The sequence below is a fragment of the Gorilla gorilla genome, chromosome 1, assembly GCF_029281585.2.
Source record: "Gorilla gorilla gorilla isolate KB3781 chromosome 1, NHGRI_mGorGor1-v2.1_pri, whole genome shotgun sequence".
Classification (NCBI taxonomy): Eukaryota; Metazoa; Chordata; class Mammalia; order Primates; family Hominidae; genus Gorilla; species Gorilla gorilla.
In genome coordinates, this window is record NC_073224.2 from 71,880,369 (window position 1) to 71,897,339 (window position 16,971).

At 39.7% G+C, this 16,971-nt stretch overlaps 1 protein-coding gene across 1 annotated transcript in view; it reads left to right on the forward strand.

Moving 5' to 3' along the window:
* The window catches only part of NIBAN1 (niban apoptosis regulator 1), a 176,979-nt gene that overhangs the window by 88,489 nt on the left and 71,519 nt on the right, over positions 1 to 16,971 (forward strand). The window contains exon 5 of the mRNA XM_031004602.3: positions 754 to 921. Within this exon, the coding sequence (XP_030860462.2) occupies positions 754 to 921 (168 nt within the window). The remainder of the gene's footprint in view (positions 1 to 753; positions 922 to 16,971) is intronic.

Sequence of the window (16,971 nt, forward strand, 5' to 3'; positions counted from 1 at the left end):
AGGGGCAGGAGGGCAGAGGAAGCTCCGTTTGTGGGTCTTTAGACATAAGGAAGTTGAGAAAGATTGTGCCCAGGCTGGGCGCGGTGGCTCATGCCTGTAATCCCAGCACTTTGGGAGGCAAAGTCAGGTGGCTCGCTTGAGCTCAGGAGTTTGAGATCAGCCTGGGCAACATGGCAAAACCCCGTCTCTACAAATAATACAAAAAAACTAGCTGGGTGCGGTCGCTTATGCCTGTAATCCCAGCTACTCGAGAGGCTGAGGCGGGCAGATCACTTGAGGTCAGGAGCCTGGCCAACAAGGTGAAACCCTGTCTCTACTAAAAAGACAAAAATTAGCTGGAGGTGGTGGTATGCGCCTATAATCCCAGCTACTCAGGAGGCTGAGGCAGGAGAATCGTTTGAATCTGGGAGGTGGAGGTTGCAGTGAGCAAAGATTGTGCCACTGTACTCCAGCCTGGGTGACAGAGCGAGACTCTGTCTCAAAAAAGAGAAAAAATTGTGTTCCTGGTATCCTCACTGTCCCTGTGATGTTGGGTGTTGGGTAGGAGGCCAGGCAGACAGCAGTGGGACAGGGGAAGCTGGTGGGGGGATGCCGGAGGAGCCAGTGCTCCCAGTTTCCCTATCCTGTGAAAATATCTCACCAACTTTCCATCCCATGGCCTGCCCCAGATAGTCACCCTCACGACCTGAAACACACATTTGAAATAAAAGATACACGTTTTAAAAGGTATTTGTGTTTTCAATATTTCTTTAGCCTCCAGTGAGAAGGAGAATGCTCAGCCCTTCGTGGTCCTGCCCAAGGAATTCCCAGTGTACCTGTGGCAGCCCTTCCTCAGACACGGCTACTTCTGCTTCCACGAGGCTGCTGACCAGAAGAGGTTTAGTGCCCTCCTGAGTGACTGCGTCAGGCATCTCAATCATGGTATGGTGCGGCTCCCCTCTCATCCCTGGGGCGGGAAGTGGGGCAGCCCTTGCTGAGTTGTTCTGGTCCATCATCTGTTGCAGTGATTCTTAGAAAGAGCCACAGATGGGCCAAGTGCGGTGGCTCACGCCTGTAATCCCAGCACTTTGGGAAGCTGAGGCCAGCAAATCACAAGGTCAGGAGTTCGAGACCAGCCTGACCAATATGTTGAAATCCCATCTCTACTAAAAATACAAAAAAATGTAGCTGGATGTGGTGGTGGGCACCTGTAATCCCAGCTACTTGGGAGGCTGAGGCAGGAGAATTACTTGAACCCGGGAGGCAGAGGCTGTGGTGAGCCGAGTTCGCGCCACTGCACTCCAGCCCAGATGACAGTGCAAGACTCCATCTCAAAAAAAAAAAAAAAAAAAAAAAAATAAGAGCCACAGATGGTGCTGCCCCAGGGAAGAAGAGGGAAACAGGTAAAGGGAGAGTTCTGTGCACAAGGAGCCTCGCCTGCTTGCTGGTTTTCAGGCGGGTCTGGGAGGCCCCGGTGAAGCAGAACATGGGGCAGTTATCTGGCTGCAAGTTGGGGGGTGTCACATTCTGACTGTCCTGAGTTTATTCATGTAGACCATTTTGCATATATTTCACTCTCCTTCTTCCTGATTTAAAAAAATCTAAATGCCAGCGAGAACGTGCCAGTTTTCCCTGGCAAATGCTAGTCTTTTTGACATTTCCTTTTTATTTTCACCTTTATTTGTGAATAACAGTTACTCAGTTAAGATGAGTGGCACAGTCCGTGGTAATCTAGTATTTGTTTCTGGATCAGTGGTTCTTAAAACTTTAGGGCTCATAAGAATCACCAGGAGAACTTAATTAAAACACGCATTCTTAGGCTTCACCCCCAGACATTCTGACTCACTGGGTACACCATGGGGCCTGGACTTGGCTTTTCTAGCACACGGCCGAGTGGCGCTGATGCTGCTGGTTCGCGAACCACCCTTGGGGTGGTGTTGCTTCAGGCCACGTTGCCTCCAGGCATGGACTTAAGCAATGTGACATCAATAGTAAAAGAGACTTCTCATTCCAATATGTGATGTTTTTGATATACTGAGGTGAACGCTGGTTTTTCTGGACTCCACAGAGTCTTCAGTTGCAGATAACTGCGCTCTTTGTTCTTGGCATTTGGAAAGGCAGCCGGTCTAAGAGCACTGAGGGCTTACTCTGTGCCAGCCTCTACGTAGGTGTTAGGAACAGAGTAATGAAGCATACAGAGTTCCTGTCTCTGGGAGTTGAAGTTCAAACAGGGAGGATGGATAAACACCCAGCAATTATCATTTGAAAGTTATCACAGTTAATGTGTTAAAGAGCAACGAGAGGTTACTAACTAGTGAAGAAAGGAGTGCCGAACTTTCAGCTCTCCAGGGGAGTCCTCTATGAGCAGGTGACATTTGAGCTGAGTCACCTCACCCATTGTGCCTTTATTTCCTAATATGGTTAATTTCACTGTATACTTATTTTAAAATTCAGAGGTTTCCCTGAGAGTGTCAGTCCCACAGAGCAAGAGTCACTAGTGATGCATCTCAACTAACTCTTGGTTTTAGCTGTGTATTGATGGGGACTCACGGAAAAAGATAAGGTCAGTCTGTTTTGCCACAGCAACTCTGAGTAACATTCATCATCATACTGGATCATAACTAGTTAGGAACTTTTTTAAAAAAATGATACCCTTATTAAAATCTTGCCTTGTGTTTTTGATGTTCTAGAGACAAAGAATTGCCCAGCACTGACTGCACCCTTTAGCTCATTTTCCACTACACTTGCCCGTCTGTGTTTAGGGCCTCGGTCTAGTAGGAACATGCAGTTGGCACTCAGCACAGGAACTGCGAAGTTTCACTGAGTGCAGAATGCTCCCTGCCCAGCCAAATGGGACTTACTGCATTCCCCCTTTCATGTACATAATAGGACTTTCTCTGAGGAGTTTTTGGATGTTATGTAGCCTGCATTTAGACTCCATTTATGGAAGATTTCAGCCCATTCAAAACCCCACTCTGCTCTCCAGTATGTTATCAAAGGCACCAAGATAATGAGGTCTAGTCATATTTCCTTGGTTCTGTGTCACATTCCTCTGCCCAGAAACTGTTTTATCCTCGCTGAGGCTTTATGCAGACTTAATTTGGCATAACTTCCAGTAGCTCCAGTCAGAACCAGAAGCTGTGATAACATTGTAGGGAACAGTCCTTGACTATCATGGGCCAAGGAGCAGACCTTTCTTTTCTCACCTCTTTTTCTGTTTTTGACAGCATGATGGACCACTCATCTTTATTGTGTCACATTTTCTGTTCTAGTCTCTGCCTGTTACTCATTGTATTATTTTGAGTAAACCAGAAACAGCCTTTCACAAGCTGCCACTTAACCACTTTTTCCCATAATTACCCAAAAAGTTAAGAAATATATTTAAAATTAGGGCTGGGATAAGGGCCAGAAACCCTGAGGTGGCTGCTGGGAGCCTGCTGTCCTCTACCCGCATGCAGGTGAGGAAGGGCTGTCAGCCTGCTGTGGCCATTGTTTCATTGACTCTCAGGCCACCGTGCTTCTCTGTTGAGAACCGGGTCCTAGGCATTCTGGTATCAGAGGCGTGTAAACCAGAGAAACTCCATCTTAAACAGGAGCTGGAAATGAGGCTGAAACTTACTGGGCTGCATTCCCAGATGGTTAAGGCATTCTAAGTCACAGGATGAGATAGGTCAGCACAAAATGCAGGTCATAAAGACCTTGTTAATAAAACAGGTTGCAGTAAAGGAGCCAGCCCAAACCCACCAAAACTAAAATTGCAATGAGAGTGACCTCTGGTCATCCTCACTGCTACACTCCCACCAGTGCCATGACAGTTTACAAATACCATGGCAACGTCAGGAAGTTACCCTACATGGTCTAAAAAGGGGAGGCATAAATAATCCACCCCTTGTTTAGCATATCATCAAGAAATAACCATAAAAATGGACAACCAGCAGCCCTCTGGGCTGCTCTGTCTATGGAGCAGCCATTCTTTTATTCCTTAATAAACTTGCTTTCCCTTTGCACTGTGCACTCGCCCTGAATTCTTTCTTGCGCAAGATCCAAGAACCCTCTCTTGGGATCTGGATCGGGACCCCCTTTCCTGTAACGCTAGCAGCTGATGCTAGGCATGCTGATCTCGTTTCAGGTTCCAGGACATGTCTCCTAGTGCTCAAATTCCACCACAACCTAGCCCACTTGCGCCAGAAGTGTTGGGTCTGAATTTGGCTACATTTTCATGTTCATTCATTCTGAATCTAGAATCCCTTTGTCCTGCTTTTCCTTATAGGGTTGGTGTTTCCTATTTAACCCTGATGAAGGGCCTGATTATGCCCTCTTCTCCAACAGTAAGGCTAGCTCCTAAGGTAGGTAAGGGCCAGTAGAGAGCTCTATGTTTCTCCCTCCTTCAAAGGAGAGAGCAACCTTTAGGAGCCTCAAAAGATTATTTTGTATCCTAAGGAGAATAAAGGTTGTGTGTGTGTGTGTGTGTGTGTGTGTGTGTGTGTGTGTGTGTGCATGCTCACATGTGCACTTTCATGTGTGTTTTGCTTTTATTTAGTTTTGGCACCTCTTCATTGGGCAGGCATAACAAAATCCCACAAGATTAATCCTTAGTAAAACAACCCACTCCACCTCACTGGACTAAATGTCAAGCCAACTGTATAGTATGATCCTAGAATAGTAGCTGCTGTCCTCTGTCCCTTTTGGAGTCACACTGTAATCCCTTGTCTCTGATCAGGGAAGGCTGTGGTTCTGAATGTCTGCTGCCACAAACTGAGACTTATATAAAGCCAAGATGTTCTGAGACAGTCCTGTTGTCCAAAATGCAATCCTATTCTTCAGAACTTTAGTTTGCAAAATACAATTGTAGTTATGGGTTATAGTTAAAGCTCCTGACAATACAGAGGGCTGAACACATGCGATATGGAATAATGATCATTATCAATGCAAGTCTGTTCTTCCAGCTCAGGATAATCATTTCTTGGCATGTAAATGTGCAGGAAGGAGAAAAAGTGTTCCTGGAGGAGGAATAGGATATGGGAGGGCCAGGAAGTAAGATAGAGCATGGACCATTAAAGGAACAGGAAGAATTTTGTGTGACTGGTGCTTAGAGAGGAGAGAGGAAGATGGGCAGGATCCATGCTATAAGGGGATTTGTGATGCATATTAGGAACTTGGACTCTATTATAACAGCAATAGGAAGCCATTAGGATTTTAAGTAAATGAGCAACTTCATCAGATATTCACTTCAGAAAGGTCACAATGGCTGCAATGTAGGCAGTGGATGAGAGGGTAGCATGGTGGGTGGCCAGGAGGCCACTTAAAAAGCTTTGGCTGGAAACAGATGGCAGTAGCTTGCACCAGAGTGAGGGAAGGCATTTGTCAATATCAAGCCATGGTACTCAGACTAAAGGATTTGGGGGAACAGAGGAAATGGATGTTAGAAGGCAGCCATCACTGGATGAATGGTGATTCTGGAAAGGAGGTGGAATGCTGGCAAAGTTTTGTTCAACAGTGCTGTGCTAGCTTGAAGGACAGCCAGGACTGCCACTAAACAGATGCCAGTGTTCACATCGTCATGAACACTAAGAAAGAGAGGACGGTAGACTATCTGGGAAGCATGCGTGCACACGGGTTGAAAATGGTAGTATCAAAGAAAAGCCCATAGAATTTTGGTGAAAAGACCACAACAATATAAAGACACTCTGCAAATCAGTGCTTCAAGTTGGACTAGTTCAATCACTTATGACAATGGTAACATCCAACATTGCTTGTATGGAGTGAGTCAGGTGGAATGTGGAGCTATAACAGTGATTATGTGTTGGAATTGGTTACTCTGTCAGTATTACATGCCTTGAGCTCTTACCCCAGAAATCCCATGCCTTTATTAGATTTGATTTTGATACTTGCAAGTTTTAGGTGTTCAATAAATGTTGTGGAATTAAATTGAAATTTAGAACAACAAAGGACCTTACAATTCAAATCAGACAGAGCAAATCCTTTTTGGTGTGTTTATTTGAACATGATCTTCTTGCTGTCCAACACTCAGCAGCAAATCTCAGCTCTATTTTCCCCAGCTTATTGCTTCTTGGTCACCTACGAAGCAAGTTCATTACTTGAGAGACTATGCATCTAGTGCGGAGATCAATCAATTATAACTGAAAATATACAATGAATTTTAGTTTGTAATATGTGAAAACATACTTTTGAATTTTGTGGCACATGCTTATGTTTATGGACATGCACATATCTATGAGTTGGAAAATTCTAACTTTTACTTAGGCTCCTTTGGGCACTTTAGTACAAACTAATAATGTTTAGAGATAGATAAGTAAGAATACAATTGTCATGAACATATCTTTGAATGCTTTTACTTATAAAAATATTCTATAGTGTACATGTGTTGAAATGCATACATAAAACCCTCTATGCACTGCAAGCAAAATGCTTGCTAGTTACTGTTAATAAATAAGTAGATATTAATTTCCTGTTTTCCTAGGAATATCCCAAGCAAAATTCTTTAAAAGTGTTCTCTCTGCTTGAGCTACGTTCTCTTCTGGAGTTTAGCCTGTGCTCTTTGCCTCACGTAGTTAATACTCTACAATTAGAAATATTTCTCTCTGTCTCCTTGTGAGTATGTGGTTTTTACTTAGGAAGTAGTCATTCCCTTCCCTCCCCAACTTCCCCTCACCCCTGGTCCATGAAACTCTAAATTTGGGAGGGACTTTCATGGTCACCTATTCCAGTCCCTCAGGGTTTAATTATGATAAGGCTCAAATAGGTCACAGCTAGTTAGTGGCTGAGAACCAGTTGTCTCAATACCTGGCCTTTGACATCTGTTTCAGTTGTAGATATCATGTTGTCTTCTCAGTGTTACTTTCTAAAAGACTCATCTCTTGGGCATTTTAAACATGCTGCTATTAAATCAGTCTATTCTTTGCATGATATGTTTGCATGATCCAGAGTGAAGCAAATCCAAAGCTATTCACTTAAGATCACCTGAGACCTGGAGTATATCTGGCTTCTCGATAAATTGTATGATCTGAGTTTAACTTGGTATTTTGTCCACAGGCTAACCATGACTATATCTTTTAGTTTAGAAGTGTGCTGAAGATAAAATATTTGATAGCATAGCTTCTCTACTGGTTAATTTAGTATAGTTTAAAATGCAAACCATGTATGATTTCATGCAATTTAAGTAAAAACTCTAATTTGTAAAGGAAGATTGCACTGCTTGTGAGCCATGGGTTGGAATACTTTAAAAATAGTAGATCTAAAATATGCCTTTATATTATTTATACTTACAGATTTACTTAAATTACTTGAAGCTCTCAAAGTAATTTAAGAGTTGGAGCTAGAAGAACAGGTTTCCATCACAGACTAGAATAAACAGAACTGCTCTCTATTAGCCATTCAGTGTTTCTCCTCAGCAGTATATGGGTTATATAGTCCGGGGTTCACTGTTGTCTAAAGCAGTGTTGCCAGGAACTACATTTGAATACTTCTTTTGGCCCATCAAACATGGTGCTCTTTCAGTGCAATCACGGACTTCCACCCCATCTTCCTCAGTTCCAGTGAACCAAATAGTTATTTGGTATGAAGGTCTAAAAATTGTATGGTAATGATAGTTCAGGATGACAAATTGGAACAATCATTAAAAAAAATTACACAAGCAGAGTTAAAGTTCATTTAAGCAAAAAAAAAATTGTTTTGTTCATGCTATTTAGATTGGGTAGATTCCAAAATCACTGGACAGTTTTTGATATTACTATAATCAACTGTGGCAAAGCCTGAATAGCTTTCAAGTTTTGGGTTTGTTTTTCTTCTTTTACTTATAGACAGGATATGTTACAATTGAAACATACTTATTAAAATGACATAGTAAATGCAATGGCTGTTTTAATATGTGGTTAGATAATCAACATTATGAAAGGACTCTATTTGGCATATAGCCCAGGATTTCTTTTAAATATAAATATCCTGGAGAATTTGGATAAAATTCTCATCTGTTGTTATTGAACAGTGAGCCACATTCATTCTTCCCATACCATGAACAAGCTTAGAGAACGTGATACGGGAGGGAATCATGCTTGGAGCTATTGTTTACTCTATTAGTTGTTTTGAGTTTTTAAAATTAAATATTGAGTAGATTTAGAAGAATGTTTGTAAAGTATGTATAGAGTATAAAGAACGTTATCGTCACCTCTGAAATTTCTTATGTGTCGTTCCCTGATCCTATAGCCTTCTTTTTCCTTTGAGAAAGCTCCATACTAGATTTTATGTTTGGCTTTTCTTTACAGCTTTATCACATATGCTTAATCATTTTGCGTGTTTTTAACTTTATCCATATGGAATTTTACTACGTTTCCTCCCATGACTTCTTTTTGTTCAGTATTATATTCCAGTGCTTCATCCATGTTATTGCTTGTAGCTGCAATTTATTGACTTTCAAAGCTAAACATATTCTATTACATTAATATACCATAATTTCTAATATCTGTGTTACTCTAGATAGACATTTGGGTTGTTTCCACTATTTATTATTAACCGTGCTGCTGTGAACACTTACTGTTTGTTGCTGGTTTAAAGGTATTTAGTTTTGATTGGGTTTGCTAATATCTAAAGGAATGTTCACATCTGTGTTAATGAGTGTATTTGCATGTAATTTTCCTATTTTTCAGTGGCATTTTCAGATGTTTGCACCAAGGTTATTTTTGCTTCATAAAATGATGCATCTTTTCTTTTCCTTTGCTATAATCTGAAATAGTTTGTGTAAAACTGGAATTATTTGCGTGTTTTAATATTTGGCAGAGCGTGCCTGTAAAATCATCTTAGGTGTTCTCTTTGTGAGAAGATCTTAAACTACTAAGTTAAATTTTAAAAATGTTACAGGATTATTCAGTTTTTCCATTTTTTTTTTTTTTTTTTTTGAGATGGAGTCTTGGCTGGAGTGCAGTGGTGCTATCTGGGCGCACTGCAACCTCTGCCTCCCTGGCTCAAGCGATTCTCCTGCCTCAGCCTCTAGAGTTGCTGGGATTACAAGCGCACACCACCACACCTGGCTAATTTTTTTTTGCATTTTTAGTAGAGACAGAGTTTCACCATGTTGACTGGGCTGGTCTCGAACTCCTGACCTCAAGTGATCCTCCCACTTCGGCATCCCAAAGTGCTGGGATTACAGGCATTAGCCACCATGCCCGGCCCCAGTTTTTCCATTTCTTAACTCAGTTTTAGTAGGTTACGCTTTTCTAGAAAGTTGTCCATTCTGTTTATGTTTTAAAGTTTAGTGGCATAATATCCTCTTACTTTTTAAGGATATATTCATGATGCCCCCTTTATTCTCTGTAGTGCCTGTAGCTGTTTCCTCTTTCTTGTTTGCTTGTGCCTCCTCTCTTGTTTCCTTGATGAACTTTATCAACTTCCTCTTTTTTTTTTTTTGGAGACAAAGTTTCACTCTTGTTACCCAAGCTGGAATGCAATGGCGCCATATTGGCTCACTGCAACTTCTACCTCCCAGGTTCAAGCGATTCTCCTGCCTCAGCCTTCCGAGTAGCTGGGATTACAGGCATGCGCCACCATGCCCGGCTAATTTTGTATTTTTAGTAGATACAAGGTTTCTCCATGTTGGTCAGGCTGGTCTCAAACTCCCGACCTCAGGTGATCCACCCGCCTCGGCCTCCCAAAGTGCTCGGATTATAGGCATGAGCCACCGTGCCCGGCCTTGTCAACTCCTTAAAAAAACACAGATTTGGACTGGGGAGATTATTGTATATTTGTTTTCTATTATGTTAATTTCTGATGTTTTAAAAATTGTCTTTCTTCTATTTTCTTGGGCTTTATTTCGCTGGCTTTGTTTTCTCATCTCTCCAGGTAGATGCTTAGCTCATTGTGATGATTTTAAAGCACTTGCAAATTCTTTAACATTCTTTCCTTCAAAAAATGGAGTCAAATTTTCCTCCACTTGAATGTTGGCCAGACATAGTGACTTCTTATGAACAGCCTGTGGCAGAAGTGATGGTATGTGACTTTCAAGAATAGGTCACCAAAAAGAATCATTTCTGCCTGACTTTCTCTTGGATCACTTATTTGGGAGAACCTAGTCGTCACGTGAGAATACATGAGCGTCCCTCTGGAGAGGCCCATGTAGAGAAGACAACCATGTGAGTAAACTTTCTTGGAAGTGGATGCTTCTATTCTGTCAAACCTTCAAATGATTGCAGCTTTGGCCAACATGTGACTGCAACTTCATGAGAGACCTCAAGCCAGAACTATCCAGCCAAGCTATTTTTGAATTCCTGACCCATAAAAACTATGAGAGATAATAAATATTTGTTGTTTCAAGCCACTAACTTTAGGGGTAATTTGTTTTACAGCACTAGAAAGCTAATATACTCATTAGTCATTGGCCATTTTTCTGCTCTAATACAAGCATTTAAATGCTATAGATTTCTCTCTACATTAGCTGAATCTCACAAGTTTGGATATGCAGGATCATTTGGATTTAAATATTTTCTGATTTCTATTATTATTATTTTTAACTTATGAGTTACTTAGAATTGTGTTTCTTAATTTCCAAATATATACTCTATGTCAATTATTGATTTCTAGCTTAATTGCACTGTGGACAGAAAATCTGATTTGTATGATATCATCCTTTAAAATTTGCTGCACCTTGCTTTATGTCCCTGTATATGGTCAATTTTTATAAAAGCTCATAGGCCCTTGAAAACAACATATATTCTATAGCCTTATATGTCCATTAGCTTAGGTGTGTTAATAGTGTCATTCAAATCTATATCCTTACTTTTGTTTTTATTTATTTATTTATTTTCTGTAGACCTCCTCTGTGGATTTTTTGCTATGCTAAATTTTTCAGTTATTGAGAGAAGTACATTCAAATCTGCCACTGTGATGATTGACTGATTTTACTATTTGCATTTCTATTGTTGAATTATATGTTTTGAGTTATATATGTATATATACACATCTACACACATATATGTGTGTATATATAAGCACACACATATACATACACATATATATGTAATGTTTCTAGATAGATTCATGCTTAGAATTATATCTTCCTAGTGAATTAAATTTTTATCATTATGAAATGGCACATTTTATCGCTATTAATGCTATTTGCCTTAAAGTTTAAAAACATCTGACAGTCTTTAAATGATGTGTATCATTTAAGAGATGTTTATCACTTAAATGGTACATATACATCATTTAAAGGATATATCATCATCGTTAAATGAGCATTTAGTTTTTTTACATGTATTGTAATTACTCATATTTTTGTTCATAAATTTACTGTCTTACTTTGTGTTTTCTACATATCCCACCTTTTCTGTTTCCTTTCTTCTACTTTCTTGACTTCTGGATTGATTATTATTAAAACTTTATTATTAGCAATAATAATAAACAATATATTTTATATTCTATTTTTATTTCGTATATTCTATTTTTATTTTGTTAGTGGGTATCCTAGAAATTTTAACTTGCAGAACTTATCAAAGCCAAAGATTAATCAACATCCTTAACTTTCTCTCAGAAAATACAGATAACTTAGAATGCTTTAGCTCCTTTAACACCCCTCTCCACTTATAGGTTGTTGTGGACTTAAACTTTAATTACATTTTTCAATTTTTAACCAATCAATATATTATTATTGCTGTTTTATAAAGTTGTAATATTTACTGCATTTTTACCACTGTAGAGGAGGAAAAACTTTTACTATACTCTCTTAGGTTCTGCTGGAATCGGTGAATTAAGCTGATAAAAGACAGATTAACAGGAGGAAAGCATGCACATTTTATTTAATGTCATTATTTACATGGCAAAAGGGTTTTCACAGAAAACAGAGAAAATTCCCAAAGAAGCAGTTAGACTTGGGGGCTTATATACCATTTTAACAAAAGTAGTAAATTGTGGAGAAGTGGCTCAACAAAGGAAAGAGATTTGAGTTCCTAAGAGTGCAAAATTGTGGGAAAATGGGAACTCTGGGCAATCTAGTGGAAGATAAGGGTTATTTTACTAAGGTATATTTGTGCAGATTCATCTTGGCATTGACTCCTTAACTCTGGTGATAAGAATATTCTCTTCTTCCTGGTACCAGGAGGGCACCTTTCTCATGGAAAATTTATGCCTTGCTTTTAAGCAAAAAGGACAAGGGCGGGGAGCTCTGCTTGCATCTGTTGTTTCTCAATTGCCTTTGGCTCAAAATAATCAATATGCCAATGCAGTATATTCTGAGATGGCATGTTCTGATCTCCTTCACTGCTTTCTTTGCTCATAATTTTTTCTTGCATCTCAGACTGTCCATCTGGAAACATTTTCCTTTTGCCTGAAGTACATCTTGTAGAATTTTCTTTAAGTTTGTTCAAAAGATGTTTCTAATCTTTTTCTCAGTTTTTGTTTATCTCATTCTCTCATGAGAAAATGTCTTTATCTGATTCGTACTCTTAAAAGATACTTTCACTGCATATGAAATTTTGGTGCAGCAGTTATTTTCCTGTCACCACATTGAATATTTTGTTTCATGATCTTCTGGCTTCCATTACTGAAGTTGTGAAATATGCTATCAGCCTAATTCTTGTTCCTTTCAAGGTAATTTGATTGCTTTCTTTCCTATTTTTTTCTAAAAACATCTTTTTTTGTCTTTGGTATTCTGCAGTTTCACAAGAATGTGTCTTAGCTACAGATTTCCTATTTATTTATACTGCTTGAAATTTGTTGGTCTTCCTGAATCTGTGGGTTATTGTTTAAGCAACTTTGGAAATTCTCAGCCATTATTTCCTCTTTTCCTCTATTTCCTGTCTCTTTTCGGAGATCTGATTACATGTACATTAGATAGTCTGTCTTCCTCACCTCTTAACCTTTTTTTTTTTAATTTGATACAGAGTTTCCCTCTTGTTGCCCAAGCTGGAGTGCAATAGCATGATCTTGGCTTACTGCAACCTCCACCTCCTGGGTTCAAGCGATTCTCCTGTCTCAGCCTCCCAAGTTGCTAGGATTACAGGTGTGTACCACCATGCCCAGCTAATTTTTTGTATTTTTAGTAGAGATGGGGTTTCACCATGTTGGTCAGGCTGGTCTCGAACTCCTAACCTCAAGTGATCTACCTGCCTCAGCCTCCCAAAATGCTGGCATTACAGGCGTGAGCCTTCATGCCCAGCCTACTTCTTAACTTTTAATTTTATATTTTCTATCTTTTTTCTCTCTTTTTTTTTCCCTGAACAGTTTCTGTGCTCTGTCATTCAGTTCTCTACTTCTCTTTTCATCTGTATTTAATCCATTACTAACCTAATGTACTGAGTTTAAATTTTAATTTTTTAATTTTTCATTTCTATTAATTATTTTCTTTCTTTTTCTAATCTGGTCATTTAAAATAATCTCTTTTTACTTATGTTTCCAATTTTTAAAAATATTTTTAAACATGTCAAACACTACATTTTATATTCTGTGTTTGCTAATTTTAATATCCAAGATCTCTGTGGGTTGTATTCTGCTGTTATTTGTGCTGGCTCTTACTCATGGTACCTTATTAACTTGCTTATTTTGTGATTTTTTTGATGATGAGCTCATATTTCACTGAAGCCAGTTGAAGGTGAGTTCCTGAGAGGATTTGTGTTTCCTCTTACTAGATGCTTGAGGACACTACTAGATATTTGGACCATGTAGCTAATGTGCGTTTAGGCCATAAAGATTGTGGGGACATCCTTCTGATTATGATTTCTCAAGAGAAGTATTTATCTCTTTCACTCAATGCCTAGGCTTGAGACAGACAATTTTCCTTAGAATGGGCTAAGACCATGTGTATGTGGGTGGTTTCTGCAATTTAATTTGGCACATTATATGCATTGGTTCTTTGACTCTGGTATTCAGCATCCTGGGAGGCTAGAAAAAGGTAGCTTAAGGTCACTAGGTTCTATCAGTGTCTTCAAAGTGAAAACTAGCTTCAAGACTTGCCTTATGTTTTTGGGTTTTGTATTAGTTTGCTAGGGCTGTTGTAACAAAACACCTCAAACTTAGTGACTTAAACACCAGAAATGTATTGTCTCAAAGTTCAGAATCAAGATGATGGCAGGGTTGGTTCCTTCTGTGGGCAATGAGAAAAGGATCCGTTCCAGGCTTCTCTCCTTGGCTTATATAAGCATCACTCTGATCCATGCCTTCATCCTCCCATGGCATTTTCCCTATGTATGTGTCTGTGTCCACATTTTCCTCTTTTTCTTTTTCTTTTTTTTTTTTGGGGGGGGGTAGAGTTTTGATCTTGTAACCCAGGCTGGAGTGTAATGACATGATCTCAGCTCACTGCAACCTCCACCTCCCAGGTTCAAGTGATTCTCCAGCCTCAGCCTCCCAAGCAGCTGGGATTACAGGCACACACCACCATGCTTGGCTAATTTTTGTATTTTTAGTAGAGACGGGGTTTCACCATGTTGGCCAGGTTAGTCTTGAACTCCTGACCTCAGGTGATTTGCCCACCTTGGCCTCCCAAAATACTGGGATTACAGGCATGAGCCACTGCACCCAGCTAGCACATTTTCCTCTTTTATAAGGACACCAGTCGTATTGGATTGGGGGCTTATCCTATTCCAGAATGATCTCATCTAAACTAATTACATATGCAATGACCGTATTTCCAAACAAGGACACTTTCTGAGATTTGGGGGAATCAAGATTTCAACATATGAATTTGGGGGGTATACAATTCAATCTATAACAGGTCTTACATTGTTGCCAGTTCATTGAGGTATTCAAAAGAACTTTTGGAAGTGCAATTTATCCATTATGTCTTTTCTTCAGTAAGAGGGTTGGTTACGGTATACAGTTATGCTATGCTGCTGAACACCATAGGTTTTTGCATGGTGTTGACAAAAATTGTATGATGTTGAAAAGTTAACTGTCACTAAGGCAGTTTTACAAAGGCTGCTTCCATCTTTGGAGCAACCATTCATTTTGCAGCTCTGTCGCATTATCCTTGAGGTTCTGAGGCTGCACATTTACCACCTTGACCTTGCGGGAAATGACTCAAAAGCCACCTTCTTGGGCTATATATTTGCCACCTTGACAGCGGGGGAAATGACTCAAAAGCTAAACCTGACATTCAGAACTTTTTAGAGTTGTAGAGCCATTTTAGGGATCCATGTTTCAGCCAACTCTGTTGAATGCTCCCTGCAACTATAGCACATATCAATCATAACAATAATAAACAAACCTCAGTCATCAAGAGTAAATTATATCCTACGTGTTATGTGTTAGATGATAGAGAAATGTGGAATACATTTTAGGAAGCTTTCTATCAAAGAGAGTTTAAACCTTTCCTATGTATAAAGGATTAGCTCTTAGCTCTGAAAACTTTGCTTAATCAGAAGATATTACTCATTTAAGGTTATTTAAAGATAAAAACTTTTAGCATATTGTAATCTATCAACCACTGCTTCTGAATGACTTGGTGTGGGATCAGAGTCGGGGGGAAGAGACTTTTAAAATTTCAGAGTCCCTGGCATTATTCCAGACCTACGAATTAGAATCTCTGAGGAAAGGAGCCCAGAAACGTACATTTTAAACAGCATCCCTTCAGAGTTAGAGGATCATTGTTGCCTAGGGTCTTCCTTTTAAACATAAGGTATTTTGCTTCAGCAACTTAATTTTTATTTTTCTCAAATTGTATTACTGGTAAAGATTCATGATTTTTATAATATGAATTTAATGTTTGAAGTGATATTCAACAGCACAATAAAAAAGTGGTGAATGGTGGGCCGAGCGCAGTGGCTCACGCCCGTAATCCTAGCACATTGGGAGGCCAAGATGGGTGGGTCATTTGAGGTCGGGAGTTTGAGACTAGCCTGGCCAACATGGTGAAAACCCATCTCTACTAAAAATACAAAAATTAGCCGGGCATGGTGGCGCACAACTGTAATCCCAGCTACTCAGGAGGCTGAGGCAGGAGAATCGCTTGAACATGGGAGGTGGAGTTGCAGTGAGCCGAGATGGAGCCACTGCACTCCGGCTTGGGAAACAGAGTGAAACTCTGTCTCAAAAAAAAAAAAAAAGTAGTGAATGCAAATAAAAGTAGTGAATGGCCACAATGTGCTTAGCAATTGTAAGATAAAATTAAACTCTTTATAATATTTTAGTGAGAGGACCACAACTAGACTCTTCATGGGATTTCCTTTTTGAAAATAATCCTGAATCTAATAGCAAGCACAACTGAGATACATTTTCTTTACTGAGTTTTGCATTTCCAGTGTGACCCTTTCGCTTTTTATACTGTATGATCTAATTTTATTTACGTAAGAGCTCACTCTGGTAAGCTGTACCCTGTGTAGGTGTACATGGATGATCTCCACTAGTAAGATAAAATACCTCTCTTCTCTTCTACTTTTATCCCCTTCTTCTGTCCAAGTGAGAGGCAATGTACCACCTCTCCCTTAGACATGACCATAAAATCCCAGAGGAAAGCAATATGCCTAAAATTATTTAGTCTGTTCCCCTTGCTTGAGTATGCACTGGAATTCCCTGGCCTGGGGTGGGTCCTAAGAATTTGCATTTCTGACATGTTCTCAGGTAATGCTGATGCTGATACTACTGGCCTGGGGACCCTACTTGGAAAGCCACTGTATTAACTCATTTAATCCTCACAGCAGTCCTGTGAGGTAGGCACTATTATTGTCATCATGCCCATTTTATAGACGAGGGTTCTGGGGCAGCTGGTAAGACAGCTGGTGATCAGGACAAGATTTTAAAGCCAAGCAGGCCGACTTCAAGCCCGTGTTCTAAACTACCGTACCATGTGTCTTCTCAGTCAGCAGGTACTTATTAAACGCATACTGTGTGCCCTGTGTTTGACTAGCTGATATTTTTTAAAAAATCTAATCTCATTCCTTATTCAGGAACAGATGATTTGAGGATACTCACTTCCTACTGAACTTGACGTGGATAATTTCTTGATATCTACTTGAGAGGGACATGAGCTGCTACATCAGTTGAAACTCAGGT